The sequence below is a fragment of the Hypanus sabinus genome, chromosome 8 (genome assembly GCF_030144855.1).
Source record: "Hypanus sabinus isolate sHypSab1 chromosome 8, sHypSab1.hap1, whole genome shotgun sequence".
Lineage (NCBI taxonomy): Eukaryota > Metazoa > Chordata > Chondrichthyes > Myliobatiformes > Dasyatidae > Hypanus > Hypanus sabinus.
This window is the reverse complement of record NC_082713.1, coordinates 165,970,580-165,990,392: the sequence shown is the minus strand read 5'-3', so window position 1 is coordinate 165,990,392 and position 19,813 is coordinate 165,970,580. Positions and strand designations below refer to the sequence as shown.

Here is a 19,813-nt window from a genome sequence, read left to right as displayed (position 1 = left end):
GCTGGGCTGCAGCAGCTGATACAGTAACCACAAACATATACTCAGCGGCCACATTACTTAAGTACAGGAGGTACCTAATAAAGTGGCCACTGACTATATAATGCTGTGTGCCTGAGGATGCTGCTGCAAGATTTTCATACGTATACTTGCAAAGATGACTCGACTTTGACTTTAAACCAAGTTCCTCCTCGCCATCTTGAATGCTCCCTCTCCTCTTTGAGTGGTTATCGGCCAGAGGTTCCAAGGACTAAGTAGGGAAGTTCCACTTCTTTGAAAAAGCTTTGAGCTCACTCTTGTAGGAGAGTACTGGTAATCTTCTGTGCCATAGCTCAGAATAAGTTGTGTGTTTTGGAGTCAGATGTTAGGCATTCAAACAACACGGGCCACCCAGCTCAGTTCCTGAGCATATATAAGGCCTCAATGTTGGAGATATTAGCCTGAGAAAGGGCACTGATATGGATTTGCTTGCCATCCAATGAATTTGGAGGGTTTTTGCAGAGGAAAACACTGAATGTGTTTTCCTAGTGCTTGGAGATACCTTCTCAGAAGTGTATAAGACCATAAGATATAGGAACAGAATTAGACAATTCAGTTTATTTCAGTTTACTCCACCATTCAATCAAGAATGATTTACTTTCCCTCTCAGCTCTATTCTCTCACCTTCTCCCTGTAACCTTTGACAGACATAATGATCAAGAATCCATCAACTTCCTCTTTAAACATACCCAATTACTCCACAGCCATCTGTGGAAATGAATTCCACAGATTCAAAACCCTCTAGCTAAAGAAATTCCACCTCATCTCTGTTATAAAGGGACGTCCTTCTATTCTGAGGCTGTGTTCTCTGGTCCTACACTCGCCCACTATAGGAACCATCCTCTCCGTGTCCTCACCTTCAATATTCAGTAGGTTTCAATGTGATGATGAACGGTAATGAAGGAGGGATCAGTCCTCTCAGGCAGATGATACCTATTGTGCTATGCTTAAGGTCTTCATCTTCAATTTCAAATACTTCTTCCCTTAGTCAATGAAAAGCTGTTCTGGCTCATTAAAGACAGTGATGAATTTCATCACCTATATCTGCCTTCTCCAAGGAAGGAGCTCATGAAATATGGGAGGTGGTCCTTACTTTCCATGGTCTAATACTGAATTTTTAATGTCAAATGACAGTGGAATATGACAGGAATAAATGGTACAGGACCTTGAGCCTGCAGATGCTGAGTGAAAGACCAGTTTGTTTTGCTTGCTTTGTTAAAATATTAGATTTTGTTTTCCTCTCTTCAAATGCAGCTTGCAAGCACCCTACATCATTTACGTCTGAACCATTTCTAGAATACAACTTGGCACCATGCCACTATCTGTAAATTAGAATGTTTGTAAAGGTGACTTACGTTAAGGTGATTAATATGAACTTGCTGTGGAAGAAGCCCCAAAGCAGCAGCTATTCCTTCGCGGAATATCCGAAGTAAAGTGATGTTCATTTTTTTTACATCCATTTCCATTGCCTGAAATAAAGGTAAAATTCAACTGTGAACATTTCTTTGAAGATTTCATCAAAGGCAAAATACATCGCAAAATGTTCCACTCAATATTTTTGGATCCATAGATAACTCAAAGAATATCTGCAAAAAGTTTAGTATCATTAAAGCAATGTTGTATGTAACATAAATGTCATTATTAAAAGTCCTGGGAGTATTGTGTTTATTTACAAAGGTCCCAGAATGTCATTGTTGGATTTCCCAGTGTAATGCAGTACCCAGAATGCACTACCGTATTTATATTAAGTCTTACTGGCTCACAGAAGAATCAGATTCAGAATCAGGTTTCATACTCGTTGCAAGAATACCAATCCAGAAAATAATTAGGATTCCCTTCGTTTATTTGGGACATCATGCCACTTAGGGTAGCAGGGTGAATATACATGTGCACCAAAGGAGGTGCATGGTGTTCCTTCCCTCTACTAGCCTGCAGGTCTTCCGTGTCCTGCCTCAATGACTACTGTCCCATTGCACTCACATCCATCATCATGAAGTGTTTCGAGAGGCTCATCATGAGGCATATCAAGACCCTGCTGCCCCCCCCTCACTAGACCCCCTGCAGTTTGTGTACCATACCAACCACTCAACAGACGACACCATTGCTATCACCCTCCACCTGGACAAAAAAGACACTTACGTTCGAATGCTGTTCATAGTCATCAGTTCAGCATTCAACACAATCATCCCTCAGAAACTGGAAAGCTGAGCCTACTGGGCCTGAACACCTCCCTCTGCAACTGGATCCTAGACTTCCTGACTGGGAGACCTCAGTCAGTCCGGATCAGGAGCAGCATCTCCAACACCATCACCCTGAACACGGGGGCTCCCCAGGGTTGCGTGCTCAGTCCACTGCTGTTCACTCTGCTGACCCACGACTGTGCTGCAACACACAGCTCGAACCACATCATCAAGTTCGCCGATGACACGACCGTGGTGGGTCTCATTGGCAAGAATGACGAGTCAGCTTACAGAGAGGAGGTGCAGCAACTAACGGACTGGTGCAGAACCAAAAATCTGTCTCTTAATATGAACAAAACAAAAGAGATGATTGTTGACTTCAGGAGGGCACGGAGCAACCACTCCCCACTGAACATCGACGGCTCCTCAGTAGAGATCGTTAAGAGCACCAAATTTCTTGGTGTTCACCTGGTGGAGAATCTCACCTGGTCCCTCAACACCAGCTCCATAGCAAAGAAAGCCCAGCAGCATCTCTACTTTCTGCGAGGGCTGAGGAAAGTCCATCTCCCAACACCCCCCCCCCTCATCACATTCTACAGGGGTTGTATTGAGAGCATCCTGAGCAGTTGCATCACTACCTGGTACGGAAATTACATCATCTTGGATTGCAAGACCCTGCAGCGGACAGTGAGGTCAGCTGAGAAGATCATCGGGGTCTCTCTTCCCACCATTACAGACATTTACACTACACGCTGCATTCGCAAGGCAAACAGCATTATGAAGGACCCCACACACCCCTCATACAATCTCTTCTCCCTCCTGCCATCTGGGAAAAGGCACTGGAGCAATCGGGCTCTCATGACCAAACTATGTAACAATTTCTTCCCCCAAGCCATCAGACTCCTCAATACCCAGAGACTGGACTGACACCAACTTACTGCCCTCTACTGTGCCTATTGTCTTGTTTATTATTTATTGAGATGCCTGCACTGTTTTGTGCACTTTATGCAGTCCTGGGTAGGTCTGTAGTCTAGTGTAGTTTTTTTTTCTGTGTTGTTTTTCTCGTAGTTCAGTGTAGTTTTAGTACTGTTTCATGTAGCATCATGGTCCTGAAAACGTTGTCTCGTTTTTACTGTGTACTGTACCCGCAGTTGTGGTTGAAATGTCAATAAAAAGTGACTTGACGTGACTTGACTTGAGGTCACCGTTGGGCAAGGTGTAGCACCTGCTTAGCCCCCAGATCAGGGTCACTTGAAGCCATGGGAGCAGGTGGTGGATGGTCGTATGAGCAGCTGGTGCATATCACAGATTCTGGTTATGTGACCACTGACGCCAGGCAGACAATCTCTGAAGAGTATTGATAATGGCTGTGGTCACCCGTCTTGTAAAGACACTGCCCAGAAGGCAATGGCAAACCAGTTCCATAGAACAAACACGGTCATGGAAAGTTCATGATGGCCCACATGATACAATATGGTACAGAATGAACAATGAATGATGCCACTTAATTGGGTCAGGAGACTGTTGACTAACAGTTTCTAACTAGTGTCAGTCGCCTGCACTTTTCTGGCCATTAGACACTACAGTCTGCTTAGAATGAACAGTTTTTAAATAGCATCAATCATGTGTGTTTGTGTTCAAATAGCAGTGCTATTTGTCACTGGTAACTGATGAGAAATAAACATTAAGACAATTCTGAATTATTTGTTTTGCTCACTGCTGTTTCAAGCATTCAGGATTTGTAGATGTGAGAAATAGCCGGGAGTGAAAAGAAACAATTTCACTACTTCAGCAGGTTAGGAGCTATATGATGAATTTGAAGGTATTAATAATCATCTTGAACGTTACTTTGAAATTGAAGATTTGGAGGATGTATTCGTCAAAGGCATTGTATGAAAGCCTAGCTGTCTGCACTGATTTAGTTTGTTTATAGTTAATCCAAGGAAAACGGCAGCAGATACTGGATGAATTCCTCCATCAATAACTATTAGAAGCTAATATTGTTTTATGATACTGTAGTAATATTGATAGTTCTAATTCATTCTGTATTTCATTTAAATACATAATTTGTTACTCAGTTAAAATTAGTTTGCCATTATTATACTATTTTAACTATTTTCACAAAATTTCAGCTAATTGGTGCAGCTACATATTTGGGCCAGAAAGTACTGGTTACTGATGTGCCCTGGTTAACCGGAATCCACTGTATATATTGAATAAGTAGTGCAAGAAGAGCAAAATTAGTGAGGCCACATTCATGGGTGGGTTCATCGTCCATTCAGAAATCCGATGGCAGAGGGGAAGAAGTTGTTCCTCGAACACTGAGAGTGCGTCTTCAGACTCCTCTCCCTCCTCCCTGATGGTAGCAATGAGAGGAGAGCATGTGCTGGGAGATGTGGTTGGGGCCAAGATAGATCTTCAGAGATGTTGACACCCAAGAACTTGAAACTTCTCACCCTTTTCTCTGATGACCCCTTGACGAGGGCTCGATGAGCAGCAATAATGACTTCCAAACCTTAAAGACACTGAGTCATATTATAATCAGCAGTTTTCCATCCACTGGAGGGTATCCTGCTTAAAAATACTGTAAAGGGAAGGGATGGAGAATTTTAGTAGAGATTGTTGGATGGATTGGCAAACAATTTCTATTCCAAATCTTTTTCATTCCAAGCAAGAACAATACACTCAAAAGGCATATTCTTTGAGCAGGAATCCATAGAAAACTTCTACAGAGAAAATTTTACTGAGTTAGTTGGATAGATTGGCAAACAAATTCTATTCCAAATATTTTTCTTTGTGAATAAGAACAGCGCATTCAGAAGAGGTGTTCTCTGAGCAGGAATCCGTAGAGAGGTGTAAGGTCTGCAGTGTGCATTCCTGAAAGGACATTGCCAGAGAACTCTCTCCATGATCCGCAGATTATGCGAGAACATTCTGTGGAAAGCCTACATATTAGCAAAACCTTCCACCTGTTCTGGTGGCTTTTACAGGCTGAAGGGAAACAAGAACTATCAACTGTCCATCTCCCTGTTGAGTACCTCCAGCAGATAGACTATTTGCTCCAGATTCCAACAGTGTCTTGTGTCTCCAAACACAGTCTTTGTTGCTTGAGTATAGAGCATAAGTGATCTCTATATGATGTCATCATATCTGTTTCCCACCCCTACCTCCCAATAATCCATGCAGCAAAAGAGATGTGAAGAGGACATAAATATTCTAAAATGTTTAATTGTCCTACTGAAGGCAACAAGGGTTATTAATAAAATAGAAATATTGTACCTACAATACCAAACGTTTGGACTCACACCACCAGGTTCAGGAACAGTTATTATCCCTTGGCCATCAGTCCCTTGAACCAAATGGGATATCTTCATTCCCCATCAATGAACCTAGGGACTCACTTTCAAGGACTCTTCATCTCATGTTCTCGATACTTATCACTTACTTATTTATTTTTTCTTTTGTATTGGAAGTTTGGTGTCATTTGCACTTTGGTTGCTTGTCCAACTTTTTTGGGTGTGGTCTTTCATTGATTCTATGGTTTCAGATTTACTGAGTGTGCCTGCAAGAAAATGAATCTCAGGGTTGTATATGGTGACATATGTGTACTTTGATAATAAATTTACTTTGAACTTTGTGTGCTCCCAAGGCAAGAAAGCTGACTCTCATAGACAAAGCAACAAAAGGACAGGGATAGGAGATCAGAGATCTTAGAAATTACAGAAAGAAACACAAGTAAGCACTCTTTAGTATGTACAGCTTCAAAGTAAACAGGGTGAGTGAAAATTGAAAACCAGAAAAAAAACACAACTACAGACACTGAAAATTTGAAAGAACAGGATTTGGCCGTAACACTCAGCAGGTCAGGCAGCATCTATGGAAGGAAAAACAGTTATTGCTTCAGGTTGATGACCTATAGCGTGAACCAGGCAAGAGAAATGCTACTCCCTTTCGCACCTCAGCTTGTTCATTCTGTTCCCGTCTCCATGAATGCTGCATGACGTGTTCATACAGATCAACTCATTACAACGGCAGTATGTGTTATACAATAAGGAAGTGCAGAATAAAGTGTCACACTGTTGCAGAGAAAGCGCAGTGTAGGCAGACAATGGACCACAAGGTCACAATGAGGTACATTCTGAGGTCAGGAGTCCATCTTGGTATACGAGGGAACCATTCAACAGGGTTGCAAGCAGACCTGATATCCCAGCAATGCCCCTCTATAATCCAACCACTCCAACCTGATCCTGCAGTGATCTGTGCCAAGTTTTACTCTGTAACGTCAAGGTTGGAAATTTCACAGATGAAGTGGATTTGTTTCCAGGAAGCAGCAGCAACTTGGGTTAACGTAGAAACTTTGAAACACCTCATGGTGTTTTGGAGGTCATCCATTGGCCAAGGTCGCCCATAGATGATGATCCGAGTTGTCTATGTGATATGCAAGCCAGGGCGGTGTGATTTGGACAGCAAGCTGTTGCCCATGCAGTAGGCTCCCCCTCTCCATGCAGCTAAAGTAAAGAAACGGCAGAGACCAATACAGTTTGGCCGGAGTTGACAGTCAGTGTTGAACTCATCGTATGACTGCTTTAGGGACTCCAGCTACGATTTTTCCCTCAGGGTTTACACACGAAGCCTTCCCTGTGAGTGGGTACAGCCACGAGGCAGCAGAGGTTTGAGATCAGAGTTTTCCTTCTCCTAGATGAGCTGCCAACCATGGCCGATGATTCCACCTGTCCAAAGCGACTAGTTTAAGGCACCAGTAACCCACCTTTTCTCCTTCTCCTGTCAGTAGAAACAGTTCCACTGGGCGTAGTAACTAAACCACTCATGAAGGCCAGGAGCTGGACTTGGTTGTCAGAGACTATTTGAGACACACACCATAGGGAACATTTAATAGATTCTGGGAGCTTATCTCCATTACTACACCTGCCTATAATAACCTTAATAGAATAATAATAGAAAGCCCTTAACTCTGAGTGGAGTCATCGGGACGTCATTGTGACTGCTTTTTTTTAGCAGGCTTTCCTATTTACAAGGCTCAGTTGCTCGCTCGACGCTCAACCCACCACGGATGGAAAACGTGCAAGGGAGCCGGCTGGATTTGAACTCGGGAGCCTTCGCTCCGAAGTCCGGCGCTGATGCCACCACACTACCAGCCGGCTATAATAACCTTAAGGAGCCATTATATTTTTCTAATTGTATTATCAATGTCTTGTTAAATCTTGCTCCACACCCAAGCATTGGACTCTTCAGCAGAGACTTGATGTATTTGAAAGCTGTACATAACCACATCTTGACATCGTTCCTCCCTCTCCCTTTCAGAACTGTTATGCTCATTAATGCAGTGGCATAGCGGTTGGTGCAGGGCTTTACAGCGCCAGCTATTCGATCAGTGTTCGGTTCTCCCTGCTGCCTGTGGGGAGATCGTACAATTTCCCTGTGGCTGCGTGGGTTTCCCCCGACTGCACTGGTTATACCTTACATCCTGGGAGAATATGGGTTAGTAAGTTGTGGACATTCTGTGTTGGCGCTGGAAGCACGATGACACTTGTGGGCTGCCAGCAGCTCATACTCAAACTGTGATGCAAAGCAATACACCTATCTATGATAGAAACCATCCCTGAGTCTTGTGGTACATGCTTTCAGGCTTTTGTATCTTCTACCCAATGGGAGGGGGCAGAAAAAACGGGTGGGCGCATCTTTGATTATACTGGTTACTTTACAAAGGCACTAAGAAATGTACACAGAGTTTATAGAAGGGAGGCTGGTTTTCTTGATGTTTCTCTGCAGTTTCTTGATTCATCATGGATACTTCACCCGATGTGCATCATCATAAACAGCTCTCACCACTCAAGTAACAGCTCCACCATGGGCGGTCCCAAGCCTGGCTGTGAAAGGAGGAGGGTTGGGCATGGGGCTAGTGACCCCAGTGCTGCAGAAATGCCAACAGAAGCTCCAGAAACCTCATCTCCAGGAGAGGAGGGATCTTCAAGGATGGGACAACACTTGCGGACAGTTTGAAAATGGCCCAGGAGAGAGGAATCTGGTGATCTGTTGGCAGCCTATCCCCAACAACAATGCTGGCCTTATGAAGGAGAAGAAATCATTTAAGAACTGTTAAATGGATTTGGTAAAGTAAGAAATAATAAAAATCTATTTTAAAATAACAAATTTAAGGCTAAGAAATTAATTAAAATTACATAAAGTTATACAAACAATTACCATTCTATAAATGATCAGCAATCCTTTCCCTAAGAGCCCAGATACGAAGGGCAACTGGCCATTCAGCCCTCAGTACCCAGTCCCTGCCTCTAGTTGATAAGAGTCCAGCAGCAGACCAGAGAGTTGAACACGGTGTCATCTGATCCCTCAAGCAGTTCTAACTTGTGTTGCAATTGATAAGCACTGAAATCCGCAAAGATCTAACCCACACGTTGGCTGGTTATCAATATTATTCAATAAGAAAACATGAGTCAATGTCAATGTGTTGGATTGGTATTTCTTACAGGTCAGTTACCTTAATCCTCTGCATCTCCACCAATGCAGGAACTAGTCATTAAGTGCTTGATTTACGGCACATGATACAATGATCTAAGTTTAGAATTTGAAATATGTTGGGAATAATTAAATTATTGTGTAGTATTTGGGAGGACAAAGGAGAGATCATTTTTGAAAGGAGATTTAGCAACAACTACAGGCAAAATAAATCTGAAGGATATGATGCAATTGCCCTTTGCCAATTAATTTTGACTCAGAAAGAAAAATAACTTCATGTTGTGATGAAGAGTCTCACCCCAAAACATTGACTGTTCATTCTTTTCTATAGATGCTGCCTGGCCTGCTGAGTACCTCCAGCCCAGCATTTGTGGTATTACTTCATGGTTAAAGTAATTTTAACATATACTTTCATTATTAAAAGAATGCACATCTATCTTCTAATTTTGTTTGCTGATTGACAAATAAAAGACTAAATTAAAAATAAATAAATAAATAAAACATTTGAACAAACTACATTAATTAATTCTACTAAAACGATCTTAATGTTGCACAACAGTATTGTTCTACCTACAATATTTGCAGATGTTGAGCTTTAATCACTGAATGAAAAACAAGGCAAAAATAAAAGAAAAAGTTTCATTGGACTTTCGTGTCTTTTGGAATGACCTCAAACCACATATCTAAATTCAAAGACAAAGCCGGACATAACTATTGTAAATTATAAACGGTTGCCTTGGTTACTATAACTAAACAGGAAATGGCTAATGTCTTTTCTTGGATGGAAAAGTTAAATGTTGAATTGTAATTAAAAAGCATCTGCATACCTCTAGGTGTGGATGATTATCAAACCTCTTCCTGTACCGAACAGAACATAAAACATGTTTCCTGATGTTATAGCTAAGCCTGCCATGTTAATTAGCTGCGGCTGTTTCTTCAGCACTTAGAAATGTCTCCTGAGCTCCAGTTTGATTATACACTGTTCCTCAGGAGGAAATTATCATCTTGGTGGATTGTAGAAAAATTACCGACAATTTTCTCTGCAAAATGAAGTGGAAATAATATCGATATTGCCTGTCAGATGGGAGCAGTGCATGTCAACACTGAGAGTGTTTTGTTCTTGAGATTTAAACTTCTAATTTCATTTAGCAATAGAATTTAAATGTCAAATAATTTCAGCGTAATGCTTTAAGAAATTAAAATCCTTGCTGGTATTGTGTTGGGAAGATATTATAATTTTAATATTTCAAAAACAATCGAACAACTAATTACTTAAGTTTTACTGTGAAACACAAATCCAGCCAATACCCTCAGCAGGATAGAAGTTTTATCAACAACAACAGCATTACATGTTTCTAACACGTAGATAATGAAAGCTTTAAGAAATGTTAGAGGTTTGATGCTGAGATACATCCTAGGGTGTGCTGGGATTCGCCATCAGCGATATAGCCTGGGGTCATCGCATGTTTCGGGTCATTGACTATCAGATACTCTGCCCAGGAGACCGAGCCAGGTTAATCAGGCCCTGGCTTTGTCCCAACAGCATTGGTCCATGGGTCACTCCTCTCGATCTGCAGCCATCTGGAGGCTCACTCAGCAGCCTCTGTGACGGTCCTGAAGGCTCTTTTCTTTGCAGCCCCTGCAATGCCACGGAGAGAGTTGGTCCTGCACAATGAAACCTCTACACCTCAAATTTTGGCAAACGGACTAGCTTGGACAGGGTATCTTGGATGTCAAGGGGTAGATGAGTTGAAGTGCCTCTTTCTATGCTATATGACCCAGTCCATCATGGGTAAAACCCTCCACCCCCACCTCTGAGCATGTCCACATGAAAGACTGTCGCAGGAAAGCAGCACCCATCATTAGGGACACACTCCACCCAGGTCATGCTCTCTTCTCACTGCTGCCATCAGGAAGAAGGTACAGGAGCCTCAGGACTCTCACCACCAGGATCAGGAACAGTCATTACTCCTCAACCTCAACCATCAGGCTCTTGAATTAGATGGGATAACTTCATTCAACTTCACTTGCCCCATCCTTGAAATGTTCGCACAACCTACGGACTGCTTCCAAGGACTCTTCATCTCACTTCCTCAATATTTATTGCTTACTTATGCGATTGTTTCTTCTTTTTGCATTTGCACAGTGTGTGGTCTTCTGTACTCTGGCTCAATGCCCTAGTTGGGTGGTCTTTCGTTGATTCTGATATAATTATTATTCTATTGATCTGTTGAGTATGCGCATGAGAAAATGAATCTCAGGGTTGTATATGGTGACATGTATGTACTTTGATACTAAAATTTACTTTGAACTCCATGACACAATGATCCATGATCTTGGAATATGGCAGGCAGGCTTGACAGCTTATTTAGCCTCCAATTTGTAGCAGCTATATGGGAAAAAATTGCAATATTCATTTTCTATTGTAATGACTATATTTTGTGTTTTTAGGTTAATTATTATCACATTGCTAGTTCTAGGAGCTTCCTGTGCACAAATTCCATTTCTCTCATCACCATAGCATTTTTTTGTTATTTGCACTAATTAGTCATTGTAAAAGATTACTAAACAATTACTTGTTAGAACCTGAAATATACATTCAGAAAGCAAATTTAAAATCACTGCAAAGTTTTATGTGAACCTCCATTCCAGAGACTTGAACGTAAAAATCCAGACTGACAATGGCAGCAGAGAGGTCAGCAGTGCCATTTTTCAGAGTAGACCTTAAACTAAAGTCCCAACTACTTTAAAAATCCAGACTGACAATGGCAGCAGAGAGGTCAGCAGTGCCATTTTTCAGAGTAGACCTTAAACTAAAGTCCCAACTACTTTAAAAATCCAGACTGACAATGGCAGCAGAGAGGTCAGCAATGCCATTTTTCAGAGTAGACCTTAAACTGAAGTCCCAACTACTTTCTCAAGAATCTGACAGAACTGTTTTGTAGAAGAGCGGTAATATCCTGGTGGATATCCAGTATCTAAACCCAAAGTACATTGCCTAGCATAATGCTTTGCAGTACCAGTGACTAGGTTTAACTCCCACCACTGCCTGTAAGGAGCTTGTATGTTCTCCCTGTGACAGCATGGGATCCCTCTGACTGCTCCGGTTTCCTGTCACGTTCCAAAGACCTACCAGTTGGTAGGGTAATTGGTCATTGTAAATTGCCCCATGATTAGGCTGGGATTAAATCAGGGGATTACTGGGCGACGCAGCTCAAAGGGCCGGAAGGCCTATTCCGTGCTGTATCTCAATAAGTAAGTAAGTAAATATCAGTGGTAATGCAGTCATTAAGATATTGCTGTGTCTGAGTGCTTGCTATGCACAAACTATTCCTTTGTAATACCACTGAAGCCATATTTCAAGAACCTCTGTATTGATTCCAATGCCAATTTATGAAAGGCACAATATAAATGCAAGTATTTCTTTTCTTGTTAAAGAAAACAGAAAGACTCTGTTAGGTTAATCACAAAATGTATAAATTAGAGGAACAAGAGTGATGAAACTAATTGTTCTCCAATACTGAAGTGTTCCGGAAATCCAATTACAAAATAATTGGGACGCAAAATTTATCAGGAGAATTTTATTAAAATATACTCAACTTAGGCTAATTAACTTGAATTATCACTTCCATGCCCATTAATCTTTGTTAGTGTGTGGAAATGCCCAGATTATCACTGGAGTTATAATCGTTCACATGCTGTTAATAAAAGGTATTTTTCTTTATTACACTGATCTTATATATAATCACATAATACACTAAAAGATAAATCAATCCTATTTTAAAATTCATTATCCAGTACATTAAATGCAATCATTCTCTGACATAATTTAGCACCTGGTGAAAACACATTTTTCATACTGTACATAGAGCATCTGTTAGTAACTGATAGATTGGAGAGCAGAAAATATCTGAAGCACTCCTTCCACAAATGTAAACTGAAAGCTTTTTGGCCTTGCTCAAGTGTCTCTCAAAAACGCTGCTGCATTTTCTCTCAAAATTATTAAGTACCTGCAGCCGGCCACTGGTGTCGTGGGATCCACACCAGACTTCAGGATGAGTGGTCCTGGGTTCAAACCCGGCCAGCTTCTAACATGCGTTCCATCTGTGCTGGGCTGAGCATCGAGCTATCAACTCAGCCTCACGAAAAACAGACAAAAGTGCTCAAGAAACAGCAAGATTGCCTCCCAATGCATGCGCCACAAGGCATGGAGGGGAGCGACAACATATTAATACGCCCTTGCACCCTCCTGAATTTCTTTGGTGTAGTAGAAGTGGAGTTTGAGTGAGGAGATGGAAATAAAATGTGAAACAGATACATTAAATTAAAATGTGCATGACAGATTATCTGTTTACTTAGAGGCCAAAACAGGAGGAAAGAAAATATTGATCATAAGGAGAGCTTCTGTTTTGTGAGGTAAGTTGTACAGTTTTGTGCTGGAAAACTCTAATTTACCAACTAAATTTAATTAGTTTTTCTTCTGTCCTCATTTGTGTCTATTGAATTCGATTATTTACTATCCCTCGCACACAACTGCTAACTATTAGGAAAAATATCCTTGCAGACTGCTCACAAACAAAGCAGCCCATTGGGCTCTCAGACTTTCCATTTTGAGGCTGTGATGACACAGAGTCTTCCTGTTTTAATCTGCAAAGTCCCAGGCCATTTAGATCACCACTAGGTCTTCCATGTTGACACAAACATCCAGGAAATTATGGAAACCTTTCTGTGTGGGTGTTCTCCAGAGATACTCAAGGTGAACACAATATTGTTGTGCAAGACAGCTAGTAGCTAAATTGAAGCTTCATTACTTTTAAGTATTTTCTTTTGACTAGTGGCTTTTTACCACGGCCCCATCCTTTTTCTCTCACTCTCCCACTCTCTCACACACAATGACACACATATAAGTACATAGACAAGCACACACACAAACAAAATTTACCTAAAAGGAATTGTATTCGTCTTGTGCGTAACATTAAATGACGTTAATTTTGCAAATTTCTACAGATGTACCACGGACAGCATTCTAACTGGCTGCATCACCATCTGATATGTGGGGTGGGGAGGGGCGCGGTCTACTGCACAGGATCGAAACAAGCTGCAGAGTTGGAAGCTCAGCCAGCTCCATCATGGGCTCCAGCCTCCATAGTGTCCAGGACACCTTCAAGGAGCAATGCTTCAAAAAAGGTGGCATCCGTGATTAAGGACCCGCATCACCCAGGTCATGCCTTCTTCTCATTGTTATCATCAGGAACAAGGGGAAGGACAGCACACATTCAACAACTCAGGAGCAGCTTCTTCGCCTCTGCCATCTGATTTCTGAATAGACATTAGACTCGCTACTTTTTATTTCTATTTTTGCACTACTTAATTAATTCAACTATTTTATTTATATATTATATTATATTATATACAAATTTATTATATATTATATTATATTATATACAAATTTGATGACATTTGCTTGTGATATTATGGTTCCTGATTCTGTATGGTTGCAAGAGCCCCCATCTCTCATGGATATGACCTTGAACCTTTATGCCTGTGCTGATCAGTGTCCGACAGCACACATATAAATACAGATGCACGAGACAAGATAACAAACTGCATCTCTGTGAGCAATCTCTGAATTAGCTCTAGCTTGAGCCCTAAAGCCAAGCAATTATTTTTACAAAGAATTTTCAACAGATGTAGCCAATTACACATCTGAAACTCAAAACTGTGCTTTCCTTCATAGAGCAGAAAGACGGAATTCAATAATTGGTGAAACCTCTTCATGAATAAAATGATGTTACCCTTCTCATTCCATCCATCACAATGAATGAAACTTTAAAGTAACAAACTATTTCATTGTTAGCACCAAGATGTCCCTAACAGAATGTTTATCCCCTGCAACAATTACTTTGCAATATATTTGTAAATCCCAAATGAATCATGATTTTCAATCACTGAGGAAAACTTTAAATGCAATGACTCAAGAACAGCTTCTGACCCTCTGCCATCCAATTTTTGAATGAACATTGAACCCATGAACACTACCTCACTACTTTTTTTTGCACCATTTATTTAATTTAACTATTCAATATATCTATATTTGACATAAATAAGTTTTTTTCTTTTATTATGTATTGCATTGTACTGCAGCCACAAAATTAACAAATTTCATGACATATGCCTGATTCTGATTTATAAACATTAACATAGCAAAGTAAAAATAGGGACTTCTTTTACAAACTGTGATATTCATGATTTTCACCTTTATTGGCAAGACAAGCTTAATCTCATAAAATCTACTCATTACTCTTTCTCCTGACATAGTCTAAATGTACCACATTTATACAGAGTTGTGGAACAGGTAGGTTGACAGCAGTTCTGCTTTGACTCGTTCCATAACTCACCTTCATAATGTGCCAGACAACACCCAGGTACAGCAGAGCCTGCATAACCCAGTAGAAGGTCTTGTTTTTCCTCGCAGCACCAGCATTTAATCGGAGGGAGTTTACCCTTACTGCATCCCTCTTCTCACGCTCCAACTGTTGTAAATCCATCGTCATCCCATATACTGTACGTGTCTTTCGCTAATATGATAGCACAGCATACGTTGCCGTCAAAGAGCAAAGGGATTTTTCTTATTTGTGGAGACGTCTCAGATCTGTTAGGGCATATTCCTCAGAGAGGTTCTGTACTGTGGCTTCCAGAGCTGAACTACACATGCACCAAATTTGGACATGATTGATTTTTTAACCTTAACAGAAATTTGCAATTTAGAAACTGAATTTTAAAAAAAAGTACTATTCTGTAAAGCTGTACTTCTCACAAATCATTCCACTTTTAATTGGGCATAAACCTTTGAAGAGCTGTACCTCATCCCTCTGTTACCAGCAGCAACAGAAGAGCATATGTGAAACTTAATTGATATGAATGAGCACAACAGTGGGCAAAGTATACAACAGTTGTAAACAGGCCTACATGTGCACTTAGGAACCAAGAGATTCATCAAGACAACTGCTGAAAGAGTAAGCACTGACTGATGCATTTTAATGAGATGAGTTCAATCAACACTCTTGAGTTAGAGGGAAGCAGTTTACAATTGAACTGGCAATTACTACAATATTGTCCACAATGTGGAGAAGATGCAGATCTGATGACCGGCCTCAGTTTATCATTGCAGAATGCACCATATTCGCAAACTGAAAGCAACTGGTGAAGCTGAATAAGGAACTGCCTGAGTAAGGAGGAAGCACAGTTCATAGCATAATGTGGTAGTGAGATGATGCACCATCAACAACTCTCGGAGATGTGAGGCGAGAGATAGGCTTTTATTATCTGGAAGAGCACTATCAGCAGCAAGAGACCACCACACAACATCCTGGAGACTGAGGGAGGAGCAGTGCTTCCAATCGCCTTTATACTGGGATTTGTGGGAGGAGCCACAGGAGCAGTCAGCAGAGGGGCATGTCCAGACGGGTATAAGTAGTTCACCACATCAGATATACTGAATGGAGTGCCCTAGCTATTGACTATCATAAAACTGTTGGGTTTGTGGGAGAAGGAGGGAAGGAATTATTTTGACATGACTTAATATTGGGCATACTGTGCTTATTTATTCCTTATATCTTGTTGGAAGGCATCATTGTGGATCCTGCCAAAGGGTTTCAGCCCAAAATATTGACTGTACATTTTTCCATAGATGCTGCCTGGCCTGCTGAATTCCTCCAGCATTTTGTGTGTATCATTCTGGGTTGTATAGGTTTTGTCATCATAATGAAATAACTAAACATAAACTATTACAGTGTGAAGCATATAAGGTTGAAAGAAATCCAATACAGGCTTCATTACAATCTTTAGGATCAATAGTTTTCATACAAAAGCTTTGTTAAGTTATGGGAGCGATTTCAATTTAATTCACAGTATTGTCTTTCATTACGTACAATCTATAGGGCCTTTTGTAATGTAGCTTTCATTTGGAAGAAAAGTAGTAAGGGTTTGTTTCCTAACTTTCTACACCACACTCCAATGCAGTTGGTAGTGGTAAAGCAGCTTTAAGCCAACTGCCGTAAAAAGTCAGAAGAATAAGGCAGCATTGGTAATCTTCTCCTCCTTTGAAATCAGCTGGTTTAAGTGGAGCAATTGGTTAGATCTGTGGAGAGTGGTAATAGTTCTCAAGATCCAGCAGTTGAGTTTGGAAAAGCAACAAAAAGCAGGGACTGAGGAAATGACAGCATATTGGTTTACTGGCTCCTTAAGGTTGTAATAGCTGGGGTAGGTAGTGGGAGCAAGGTCCACTACCTATTAAATGCTCTGAATGACATGTGCCTCTGACAACCAAGCCCAGCTCCTGGCCTTCACATGCAGCTTAGCTACTAAGCCCAGTGGAACCATTTTTACAACAAGGGGTGAAAGTGGGTTACTGGTGCCTTAAAACCAGTCACTTCAGGCAAATAGTGCTCATCAGCCATGGTTGGCTGCTCATCTAGGAAGAGGAAAACTTGTTGCCTTGCGGCTATATCCACCCATGGGGAAGGGTTTATAAGTGAACCTAAGGCAATTCTAAATTGAGTTCAACGGTGACTGGCAACTCTTGCAATGCTGCTGGTGCCAAACTGTATCGGTCTCTACTGTTCCTTTGCATTAATCAGCTACGTGGAGAGGTGGGAGCCTGCTATACGGGCAACAGCTTGCTCTCCATATTGTACTGCCCTGCCTTGCATGTCTAGACGGCTAGGATGCAACATCCATGGTCGGCTCTGACCAGTGGAGCTGTCAGAGAGAGATGTACTGCGATAAAGTGAAAAGCTTTAGTCTGCAGACAATCCTGATAGATCATTCCAAACATAAGTACATCAAATTAGTGACAGCAAACCAGAATGCAGCATATAGTAAATACAAGGGGTTCTGCAGATGCTGGAAATCCTCAGCAACACACACAAGGAATCAGCAGGTCAGGACTGGGTGAAGGGTATCAGCCTGAAATGTCAATTGTTTATTCATTTCCTTAAAATCTGCCTGACCTGCTGAGTTCCTCCAGCATTTTGAGTCTGTTGATGCAGAATATAGAGTTACAAAGAAAATCACTACGGGTGGACAAATAAAGTGCAAGGGCCACCGTATGGTTTCAGGAACAGATTCTTCACAGATTTCTGAACAGACAATGAACCCATGAACACTACCTCACTACAGTATTTTCTTATCTCTCATTTTGCACAAATTTAATTTCATTTTATATATATTTCCTGTAGAAATGTTTAGTTTTATGTATTGCACTGTCCTGCTGCAACAAAACGACAAATGTCACAGCATCTGCCATTGATGTTAAACCTGATCCTGAAGGTAGGCTGAAAGACCAAGAATTCATGATTTTGCATGTATGAGATCCAGCCAAGATTCACATTTAAGTTAGCCCCACTTGTTCATATTCGGCCCATATCCAACTAGAGGTCATGGGTTAAGGGCGAAAGGTGAAATGTTTCAGGGGAACATGAGGTGAAACTTCTTCATTCAGACGGTGGTGAAAGTGTGGAACAAGCTGCCAGCAGAAGTGGTGCATGTGAGCTCAATTTCAACATTTAAGAGAAGTTTGGATCGGCACATGGATAGTAGGGATATGCAGGCCTATGGTTCCGGTGCAGATTGATGGGAATAGGCAGTTTAAAAAGGTCAGCATGGACTAGATGGGCCAAAGGGCCTGTCTGCGTACTGCACTTTTCTATGATTCTATGCATCTCTTTGCATTGCGTTTCAAATTGTGGATCATCTCATATGTATTCACCAATCACAATTACTCTGCAGATACAAGAAACTGTCCTTAAATGAACGGCTCTTTTGAACAAAAGAGTAGCCGCTGTTCATGAACCTGGTGGTGTGAGTCTTGAGGCTCTTATACCTTCTACCTGATGGCAGTAATGAGAAAAGAGCATGGTCAGGGTGGTGAGGATCTTTGATAATGGATGCTGCTTTCCTACAATGTTTCATGTTGATGTGCTCCATGGATAGGAAGATTTTACCCGTGATATACTAGGCCCAATCAACTATCTTTTGCAGGATTTTCCACTCAAAGGCTTTCGTCTTCCCTTACCAGTCTGTAATGCAGCCAGTTGTGGTGAACTATGTGCCTGTCGGGACACGCCCCCTGATGAATGCTCCTGTGGCTCCTCCCACAGGCCCCTGTATAAAGGAGATCTGAGGCCTGACGCTCGGCCTCAGTCTCCAGGACATTGTATGATAGACACTCACTCCTGGTTCCTTCTTCCAGTCAATAAAAGCTGATATCTCGCCTTACGTCTCAGTGTGAGTTATTGATGGTGCATCACCGGTCAGCACACTTTCTACCACACATCTATAGAAATCTGCCAATGTTTTTGATGACATGCCAAATCTTAGCAGACTCTGAGGAAGTAGAGGCGCTGTTGTGCTTTCTTCGCAATTATATTTATATGAAGGATCCAGGACTGGTCTTCTGGAATTTAAAGTTACTGACTTTCTCCACCTCCAATGGTTACTGGCTCATGGACCTCTGGTTTCCCTCTCCTGGTCTACAATCTGTTCCTTGGTCTTACTGACATTGAGTGAGAGGCTGTTGTTATTATACCACTCAGCCAAATTTTCCAACTCCCTCTGGTACGCTGATTCATCACCACCTTTCATACAGTCCACAACAATGGTGTCATCAGCAAACTTGTATATGGACTTGGAGCTGTACTTAGCCAGCAGTCCTAACTGTAGAGCGAGTAAAGCAGGGGGCTGACTACTCAGCCATGTTGTGCTCCTGTGCTGGTGGAGATTGTGGAGGAGATGTTTTTGCCAATCCAGAATGACTGAGGTCTACAAGTGAGGAAATCCAGGATCTAACTGCACAAGGGGTTATTGAGGCCCGGGTCTTGGAGTTTTGAGGGGATGATGGTGCTAAATGCTGAGCTGTATTTGGTAAAGAGCATTCTGATGTATGTGGCTTTGCTGTCCAGATGTTCCAGGGTTGTGTGAAGAGCCAAAGAGATGGTATCTGCTGAGCTTCTGTTGCTTTGGTGGTCAAACTGGAGTGGATCCAAGTCACCACTCCGAACAGGATTGCCCTCGTGAAACGACGTGTCGCATAATGACCGGAC

General features: G+C 41.5%; 1 protein-coding gene across 1 annotated transcript in view; it reads right to left on the bottom strand.

The window, feature by feature from the left end:
* Positions 1-19,813, bottom strand: part of LOC132397689 (receptor-type tyrosine-protein phosphatase R-like) — a 271,111-nt gene that overhangs the window by 218,348 nt on the left and 32,950 nt on the right. The window contains exon 3 of the mRNA XM_059976458.1: positions 1,392-1,505. Coding sequence (XP_059832441.1) covers positions 1,392-1,505 — 114 coding nt within the window. The remainder of the gene's footprint in view (positions 1-1,391; positions 1,506-19,813) is intronic.